The sequence below is a fragment of the Panthera leo genome, chromosome E2 (genome assembly GCF_018350215.1).
Source record: "Panthera leo isolate Ple1 chromosome E2, P.leo_Ple1_pat1.1, whole genome shotgun sequence".
Classification (NCBI taxonomy): Eukaryota; Metazoa; Chordata; class Mammalia; order Carnivora; family Felidae; genus Panthera; species Panthera leo.
In genome coordinates, this window is record NC_056693.1 from 20,347,904 (window position 1) to 20,357,674 (window position 9,771).

At 47.1% G+C, this 9,771-nt stretch overlaps 1 protein-coding gene across 4 annotated transcripts in view; it reads left to right on the plus strand.

Annotated features, from left to right (window-relative positions):
- The window catches only part of ANKRD27 (ankyrin repeat domain 27), a 54,023-nt gene that overhangs the window by 39,603 nt on the left and 4,649 nt on the right, over positions 1 to 9,771 (plus strand). For 3 of the 4 annotated variants that reach the window (XM_042918102.1, XM_042918103.1, XM_042918105.1), the window contains exons 23-28: positions 4,390 to 4,587; positions 6,087 to 6,206; positions 6,543 to 6,704; positions 7,946 to 8,057; positions 9,254 to 9,332; positions 9,520 to 9,592. In XM_042918102.1, the coding sequence (XP_042774036.1) occupies positions 4,390 to 4,587; positions 6,087 to 6,206; positions 6,543 to 6,704; positions 7,946 to 8,057; positions 9,254 to 9,332; positions 9,520 to 9,592 (744 nt within the window). The remainder of the gene's footprint in view (positions 1 to 4,389; positions 4,588 to 6,086; positions 6,207 to 6,542; positions 6,705 to 7,945; positions 8,058 to 9,253; positions 9,333 to 9,519; positions 9,593 to 9,771) is intronic. The other variant, XM_042918104.1, reaches the window with a different exon arrangement.

Here is a 9,771-nt window from a genome sequence, read left to right on the forward strand (position 1 = left end):
ATTTCTCCGATTTTGCTTGTACCCACATGTGCACACGTGTTCACTTTGATCACACGCATAGCTTTGTGCATCCACAGTGAAGGTACTAACCAGCTCCCTTGCCATAGGAAGAGCCACCCGTGCTGCCCTTTCCCACACCCTCCTGTTTCCCTGCCATCCCATAACCCCTGAGCTAATTTTTTACAAGGTGTGAGATTTAGGTTGAGGTTCCCTTTTTTCTCTATGGATGTCCACCTGTTCCACACCCCTTGTTGAAAAGACCATCCTTTCTCCAAAGACTTGCTGTTCTACCTCAGATAATATACGCTGTGGGTCTATCTCTGGACTCTGTGTTCTGTTCCGTGGATCTGTGTGTCTGTCCCTTCATCAGTTCCACACTGTCTTGATTACTGTAGCTATAGGAAGTCTCAGTATTGGGTAGAGTGATTCTCCCTAACTTACTCTTCTTTGCCAGGATCATTTTAGCTATTCTGTGGCCTATGCCTTTCTGTATATATTTTAGAATAAGTTTGTTTATGACTACCAAAAATCTATTAGGATTTTGGTAGGAAATGCATTAAAACTGTAGATCAAGTTGGGAAGAAATGACATCTTTACTGTGTTGTGTTTTCATGAACATGGTATATCTCTCCAAATATTTAGGCCTTCTTCGATTTCTTCATCATTTTGTGATTTTTAGCATAGAGATCCTGTCCATATTTTCTTAAGTGTACACTTAAATATTTCATCTTCTTTTGAGCAATTGTAGATGGTATTGTGCATCTAGTATGTGCTTGTGTGCTAGTGATTTAACTTGATTGTGTATGTCCCATACTGAGAAAATTAATTTGACTCTACAAAACATGGATAGTGGTGTTGTCCTTTGTATTATAAGATAATGCTGCCTTATTTAAAAAAGCTTCACTGTGGGTTATTTTTTTTTAATTTTTCTTTTTTAATGTTTGTTTATTTTCGAGAGAGAGAAAGAGAGACAGAGTGTGAGTGGGGGAGGGGCAGAGAGAGAAGGAGACACAGAATCTGAAGCAGGCTCCAGGCTCTGAGCTGTCAGCACAGAGCCCGATGCGGGGCTTGAACTCACGAACCGTGAGATCATGACCTGAGCCACAGTCAGATACCTAAGCGACTGAGCCCCCCAGGTGCCCCTTCAGTGTGGGTTATTTTAACCCAATGATATTGAAAAGATTAAACTTTCATTCACATGTAGCTTTTCATCTAGCTGCAGGGTCATGTGCACATTGGGAATGTGCAACTTCTGTCCTGTCCCCATGCTGCTGGATATATACAGCCCAGAGAATGATTCCCCCTCTACAGACTGCTATGAAAATAAAAAAGGCGGACGGTGTTTCAGAGAATACGATGTGAGGTGACAATACTTCAGGCCCGGTCAGTGACTGTGTGTGCCTAGAGGCAGTTACTGCATCCGTCCCTGTTCTTGCCATTTTCCTACACTCTCTTCTTCCCCGCCTCATGGTTCGCTAGTTGTAACAAGAAACTGAATTACACATTAAAATAACTGCTGGATTTATCGAATAAAATCTTACGTTCTCTGCTTTTTGAAAACCTCTTACCTTTTTCTCATTTTGAAATGTCTCAAAAAGACGCAGAAGACATAAGAAATACATTTATATGGAAGTTGCTCCCCGTCTGTGCTTTAGTTAACCACCCCTGGACCCCACCATCTTCTAGCCCACTGGTGTGTTTAGGGTGTTTGTTGAAAAAACCTTTATTGAGGGGCACCTGGGTGGCTTAGTCAGTTAGGCATCTGACTTCGGCTCAGGTCATGATCTCACGGGTCATGAGTTTGAGCCCACATCAGCCTCTCTGCTGTCAGTGCACAGCCTGCTTCAGATCCTCTGAACCCATCTCTCTCTCTCCCTCTCTCTCTCTCTCTCTCTCTCTCTCTCAAAAATAAATAAACATTAAAAAAAAAAAAACCTAAAAACCTTTACTACAGCAAGATACAGAACATGACCATCACTTCTGAGGGTTTTCTTGGGCTGCTTTGAAACTCTTGCTTTCCCCCTTCCTCCCCTGTCCCAGGCACCACCGGTCTGCTGTCCATCATGACAGGCTCATTGGCATTTTCTAGAATTTAGTGTGAATGGAACCAGACAGTACACACTCTTTTGAGTCTGGCTTCCTTCACTCAGCAGAATGTTTTGAGATCCATGTTGGATCAGCAGTTCATTTCATTTTGTTGCTGGGTAGTGTTGACTATACGACAATTTATCTAATCACCCCTTGATGAACATTTGAGTAGTTCCCTGCTCTGGGCTTTGTGAAGAAAGCTAGTGTAAACATTTGTGAACAAGTCTTTGTATAAATATGCATATACTTGGGTATAGACCTCAGGTTATAACTGCTGGATTTTGTAGTAAGTGCATGTGTAACTTCATAAGAAACTGCCATTTTTCCAGAGTGATTATGGCATTTTCCATTTCTGCCACCGGTGTGTGAGAGTTCTGGTTACTCCATATCCTTGTGACTTTTTAACTGTAGTCGCTCCCGTAGGTGTGCAGTGGTATTTCATTGCGTTTTTTCTCCCTGTTCCTTCATTTGTTTGTTTTTTAGTTTTGAGGTACAATTTACATGCAGCAAAATTCACCCCTCTAACTTTGCATGCAGTTTTTCTGAGAGAGAACCTTCTTAATCAGCAAAAAGTGAACTAGATAACCAGTTTTAATTCTTGGCCAGTCATGTAAAACGCTGACATAATGATTTTATTATCAAAATGTATGATTTGATATCTTAATTTAATGTTTGTTTTCGGTTATATCGTTTATAAATGTCCTTTTTTTAAAATGTTTATTTTGAGAGAGAGAGAGAGAGAGAGAGAGAGACGGAGCATGAGCAGGGGGAGGGGCCGAGAGAGAGAGGGAGACACAGAATCAGAAGCAGACTCCAGGCTCTGAGCTGTCAGCACAGAGCCCGACATGGGGCTCAAACTCACGAACCCTGAGATCATGACCTGAGCTGAAGTCGGACGCTCAACCAACTGAGCCACTCGGGCGCCCCTTGTTTGTCCTGCTAATTATTGACTGAGGGGCTCCTGGGTGGCTGAATCAATTAAGTGTCCAACTCTTGATTTTGGCTCAGGTCATGGTCTCACGGTTCGTGAGACGGAGCCCTACATCAGTCTCTACACTGACAACACGGAGCCTGCTTGGGATCCTCTCTCTCCCTCCTTATCTGTCCCTCCCCTGCTTGTGTGCATGCACGCTCTCTCTCTCTCTCAAGAAGAAATTACTAGTTGATTGTTCTTACATTGGCATGATTGATTTTAAAACCGTTGCGACTCATAAGGTAGTTTCGTCATAAAAATGACGAACGATGGAGCTAAGCAGCAAACAGCTCTATGAGGCTTGACAAACACGTGGTCATGTAACCACCGGCACAGTGCACAGTATCTCCATGATGCAAATACAGATTTTTTCCCCCCAGATCTTTTGCCTTTTTTTTTTCTTAACGTCGGATTGTCCAATTGCGTTGTAAGAACCTGTTGTTTTAAAATTCTGGTGGGGTGCACCTCTTTCATCAGACCTACATAACGCACATATTTTCTCCCACTCTGTGACTTGCCTCTTCATTTTCTTAATTGTGTCTTTCCAAGAAGAACCATCGAAAACCAGCTTGTCGAACTCTTCCTTTATGGTTTGTGTTTTTTGTGTCTTCCCTAAGAGATCCTTGCTCATCCCGGTGTTGCAAGGATTTCCTCGTGCGTTCACTCCAGGAAAGTGAAGTACGACACAGTCGTGGCTCTCCCATCTAGGTCTATGAGGCGTTTGTAGTTCTTGTGTGGTGGAGTAAGGGCTGATGTGCACTTTCTCCATATGTGGGGATCCAGTGGTTCGGCGCCGTTTGTTGAACAGACTTTCTGTTTCCCGTTGAACTGCCTTGGCGTAAATAAGGGATCATTTCAGGGGGGTTGGTCTCTTGAAAATAGAAGTTACTCCTTGGGGATATCTTACCTTTCTCCAGTTGTAGGAATTCACCTGTCGGCCACCTGATTCTGGATCCCACCGTGACCCCAAATTTTGTACAGGGACGGTGGGGGGGGGGGTGCCTGGCTTCAATTCCTTCAGCCCAGTTTCTTTTTTTCTTTTTTTTTTTTTTTTTTTTTTTTTTTCAACGTTTTTTATTTATTTTTGGGACAGAGAGAGACAGAGCATGAACGGGGGAGGGGCAGAGAGAGAGGGAGACACAGAATCGGAAACAGGCTCCAGGCTCCGAGCCATCAGCCCAGAGCCTGACGCGGGGCTCGAACTCACGGACCGCGAGATCGTGACCTGGGTGAAGTCGGACGCTTAACCAACTGCGCCACCCAGGCGCCCCCAGCCCAGTTTCTTAAATACTGATGACATCTCTGACTCCATCCTCCGCTTTTACTAGAAGCTGGCAAAGATCCCTGTCAGTGGGCTCAGTGTGAATGTGACCAACCAGGACGGCTTCTCCCCACTGCACGTGGCTGCCTTGCACGGTCGGGCGGACCTCGTCCCCCTCCTGTTGAAGCACGGTGCCAACGCAGGTGCCAGAAATGTGAACCAAGCCGTCCCGCTCCACCTGGCCTGCCAGAAGGGCCACTTTCAGGTACGGGTTCTGGCTCCTGGGCACAGGCTGCTTGGCGGGAGTGCTGCAGGGGGCGGGTTTGGGGGCCGGCCCGGAGGACAGACATGCTTCCTTCCTCCCTGCTCTGGGATCCTGAGAGGCACGTGGCAGGATGGCTCAGCAACAGAACACAGAGCTCTGGTGCTTCTGGGTGAGGACCCTCTCCCCCCGTCCCTCCTCCCCGCCACACCGCTGGCATTCACATCCCAGTGGCACGGAGGCCCATGTTCTGATTCCCACCCCACCAGGAGCTGGCTCTGGTGTGTGGGTGTGGGTCGTTGAGGGCTCTGCCTGTGATTAGCACCTTTCACCCCCACAGCCCGTGGTCTGTGTCAACAGCTTAGTACTTTATAGAGAATGGCCCTATGGAGGAGGTGCGGGAGACCATTGTGAAATGCTTGACTTTTTCAAAGTCCTGTGTTTCTTTTTGAGAATTATCTATTTAAAAACAAAAAAAAAGTCTCCCTGTTAGCTCTGCTCTAAGATTTTAATTTTTTAATTTTTTAAAAAAAGTTCATTTATTTATTTTGAGAGAGAGAGTACGCAAGCGGGGAAGGGGCAGAGAGAGGGAGAGAATCCCAAGCAGGCTCCTCACTGTCAGCACAGGGCCTGTTGTGGGGCTCAGTCTCATGGACTGTGAGATCACTCACCTAACTGAGCCACCCCAGGACCCTAGCTCCACTTAAATAAAATAAGCTTTTATTTTTTTAATTATTATTTTTTTAATCATTATTTTTGAGAGAGACAGAGACAGAGCATGAGCAGGGGAAAGGCAGAGAGAGAGGGACACACAGAACCCAAAGCAGGCTCCAGGCTCCGCGCTGTCAGCACAGAGCCTGACGTGGGGCTTGAACCCATGAACCGTGAGATCGTGACCTGATCCTGCGTCAGGCGCTTAACTGACTGAGCCACCCAGGCGCCCCTGTAAGCTTTTAAAGGCCAGGAATCAGGGGCACCTGGCTGGCTCATTCAGGGCTGTGAGTTCAAGCCCCATATTGGGTATAGAGCTTACTTAAAAAGATAACAAAAAATAAATAGGGGTGCCCGCCTGGCTCAGTCAGTGGCACTTCCGACTCTTGATCCCGGGGTTGTGAGTTCAAGCTCCATGTTGGGCGTGGAGCCTACTTAAAAAAAAAAAGCGTAAAAATAAAGAATAAAAGACAGGAACCACCTCAGGCCTTCCATGTCTCTCGTAGCACCTAGCATAGCACTCCGAACATCAGTTTCCTAATCTCTTAAGACTGGGGTAATAATTCTGCCCTCCATAGGGTGGGTCTAACCATGAAACGGGAAAAATCGCGCCTAGCACATTGCCGGGCAGAGGAGACCCCACTTCCGTTGGTCTGTCCCCTCCCAAGAGTCAGACACGTGTGGGAAGAGCCTTCTAAATACACTTAGAGAAAAGTCCAAAGGATATCAAGTTACAGGATCTCTCTCCACAAATTTAATTACGGTTGAAAAATTTGCCTTCTCTGGGCTAGGTGGTGAAGTATCTCCTGGATTCTAACGCAAAACCCAATAAAAAGGACATAAGCGGAAACACACCGCTCATTTACGCCTGTTCCAACGGCCACCACGAAGTCGCGGCGCTGCTGTTACAGGTGAGCTGCCGATCCCGGTCCGGGGCGGGCTTCGCGTCGCCTGGAGTCTGCGTCACTGTGGTCCGCCCTTCCTTTCTTTTTTCTTTTTTTTTTTTTAAATATATATTTATTTTTGAGACAGAGAGAGACAGAGCATGAACGGGGGAGGGTCAGAGAGAGAGGGAGACACAGAATCCGAAACAGGCTCCAGGCTCTGAGCTGTCAGCCCAGAGCCTGACGCGGGGCTCGAACTCGTGGAGCGCGAGATCATGACCTGAGCCAAAGTCGGATGCTTAACTGACTGAGCCACCCAGGCGTCCCCGCCCTTCCTTTTGACCGCACCGTCTCTCCTTCCAGCACGGGGCCTCCATTAACGTCTGTAACAACAAGGGCAACACGGCGCTGCACGAGGCTGTGATCGAAAAGCACGTCTTTGTGGTGGAGTTGCTTCTCCTTCACGGGGCATCGGTTCAGGTCTTGAACAAGAGGCAGTGCACGGCTCTAGACTGTGCTGAACAGGTGAGCGGGGGGCCCCCTCGCAGCTCCCTCTGGATCCCCTGTGGTTACACCGCACCTGAAATAGATATAGCTGACCTTGGATTCGCCGTGCTGGGCTGGGTGGCTGTGCCAGAAGATGGCCAGTGTGGTCAGATGTCCGGTCCTTGGTCCCCTGGTCAGGTGTCCGGTCCTGCTTGGGGAGCTGGGAGTCAGTCCTTCAGGGCTCGCTTTCCATGGGCTGAGTAGAGGTGCTCCCCCAGCAACTGCGGGTGTCGGTGCCCTGGGGTGGCCCGGGGACAAGCCATCATGTGCTCACAGGGAAGTTCGGGGCTCACCCTGCCTGCAGTGGTCTTCACGGCACCATGGAGAAAGTTTGGTCAATTGGCAGTTCTAAGACTCTTTGAGTGGTGCGAGGGGAACTGTGGGGGGACCAGTTCACCCCTCCTTCCAGTGCCGTGGGTGTTGGCACGGGGCAGTGGCGAGGAAAAGGCTTCTTCTCCTCTCCTAGGAGAAGCAAGCTGTCTATTCCTGTTTTCCTGTTGAATCTTTTCATTTTTGACTCTGGGTAGACAGCCAGTAGGCTGTTAAACGACACTGGTGTCGCATAAAAGTCACTATAAACCCAACGTACTCATGGGCTTATCGTATTAATTTTCAGTGGCATTTCTTAACAGAATTGAAACATTTTGTTTTATTTATTATTTATTATTTATTTTTATTTTAGAGAGAGAGAGCGAGAGTGAGCAAGCGGGAGAGGGAGGCAGAGGGAGAGAGAGCCTCCCCAATAGGCTCCACACTCAGTGCGGAGTCTGATGTGGGGGTTCAGTCCCACAACCCTGGGATCATGACCTGAGCCAAAATCAGAATTTGGCCACTCAGCCAACTGAGCCACCCAGGCACCCCTGGAATTGAAATATTTTAAACCTTCAGTTAGCACTTTCTCCGATGATCACAAGGATGAGTGTTTTTGATCTCGTAGTCACTGTGTGCTGGGCCGTCCATGACCTCATGATAACTGTGCAATAACAGAGCCCGTTATGGGCAACCCAGCGCACGGAGCAGCAGTACCTGGGAGAGGAGGAGCCGGGCTCCGAGCGCTGGGCTGCCCGGAAGCACGAGGCTCTGTGGCGTCACCGTCCCGTCTGTGGCTGCTCCTTGCTTCTCTGTCCGGCCGCACCAATGTGGACAGTTACATCAAAAGCAAGCAAGAACCTGCTAAGAATGAAAACTGTTCCTGTAACCTTTTCCCTCTCAAATTGTAGAATTCAAAAATAATGGAATTACTTCAGGTGGTACCGAGCTGTGTGGCCACGTCAGGCGACGCTGACGAGACGGACCACAAGGAGTACGTTACTGTTAAGATCCGGAAAAAATGTAAGAACTTAACATTCTCTCTGTAATTCTCAGCATGGGCCTCTTTGGGAATCCATGAGTAGTTGCTGGTGTTCGTTTAATTTTAAATGTAGAATGTCATCATACTGGTGACTGGGGCAGGGATATGGGCACCAAAGAAATGGACGGTACAGCCTAACTCGTCGGCTTGTTTTGCTACTGATTTTCTGGCTGATCGGGATGATGCTTCCTCCGGAAGTGAGGTGGCCTCTCTCAGCCTCACCTTGAAGGCTCGGGCCTCCCCTCCGCCAGCTGGAGAGGAGGAGCAGCCGCCGGGAGATTCTTTCCTGCCGCCTGTCCCCAATCCAGGCCTTTTTAAAAGCATTTCCTGGACCTCTGGGGCTGTGTTTCCTGCTAACTTTAAAGGTTTTTTGTTTGTTTGTTTTTAATTTGCACGTATACAGAATTTATTGGTAATTAGAACAGTAGTTGCCAATCATGGGTGGGGCTGAAGTATTTTTTTTTTTTCCAGTTGTTATGGTCTAGGTAGGTCCCATGTTCTACTCTTTACTTTTATTTTTTTAAAGATTTTATTTTATAATTTTTTTTAATGTTTATTTTTGAGAGAGACAGAGAGACAGAGACAGAGCATGAGTGGGGGAGGGGGAGGGGGAGAGGGAGACACAGAATCCGAAGCAGGCTCCAGGCTCTGAGCTGTCAGCACAGAGCCTGACGTGGGACTTAAACCCACAAACTGTGAAATCATGACCTGAGACGAAGTCGGATGCTCAACTGACTGAGCCACCCACGTGCCTCAGGTTTTATTGTTTTTAAAGTAATTTCTGTACCCAACATGGGGCTCAAAGTCACAGCCCTGAGATCAAGATTCACTCGCTGTACTAACTGAGCCAGCTAGGCGCCCCTCTATTCTTGTTGAAAATTACAGTATAGTTTGTAGTGTAATAATGTGAGTAAACCCATTTCCATGTCTGGATAATCCTGAGTCTGTCTCACAAAGTGTCCTGTGTGTTAATAAGGATGCTCTTTCTTCTTTTCCATGGGGGCTTTACCGGTAATAAATAGCTAGCTACTAATATGTCTCTTTAAGCAAATGCAGTGTGTAATTTTCTCAATTTTGTTAAGCTAAGAAAATTGAAAGGTTGCATCTGTGCTACAACTTTAAAAATCCTTAAAACTACTTCAGAAGTTCTCAAATGTTTATCCTTTTTTATCTACAGGGAACTCAAAAATGTATGATCTACCAGATGAACCTTTTACAAGACAGTTTTACTTTGTCCACTCAGGTGGTCAGTTTAAGTGAGTATAAAATTTGCGTTGATTTCTGGGCTGTGACCTGACTTTTACTTACAACTAAAGCCAGGTATGTGCCCCTTTGATGGGTTACAGAAAAATCTGCGCTCGTCAAATGCTGCCACCTTGTGGCCAACCAGAGTGTTCGACACCACTGTCCCAAACACTGATGTCACTTTGGTTTGGGTTTCAGGGGAAGGACTTCAAGGGAGATTATGGCGAGGGAGAGAAGTGTCCCTAATTTTACTGAAGACTGTTTGCATGAGGTGAGTCATGAAACGCTGGCTTATCATCATATTTCTTTTTTTGTTTTTAATTTATTTTTGAGAGAGAGCTAGCAGGGGAGGCGCAGAGAGAGGGGGAGAGGGAGAATCTAAAGCAGGCTCCACACCATCAGTGCAGAGCCCGACAGGGGGCTCGATCCCACAAACTGTGAGATCATGAC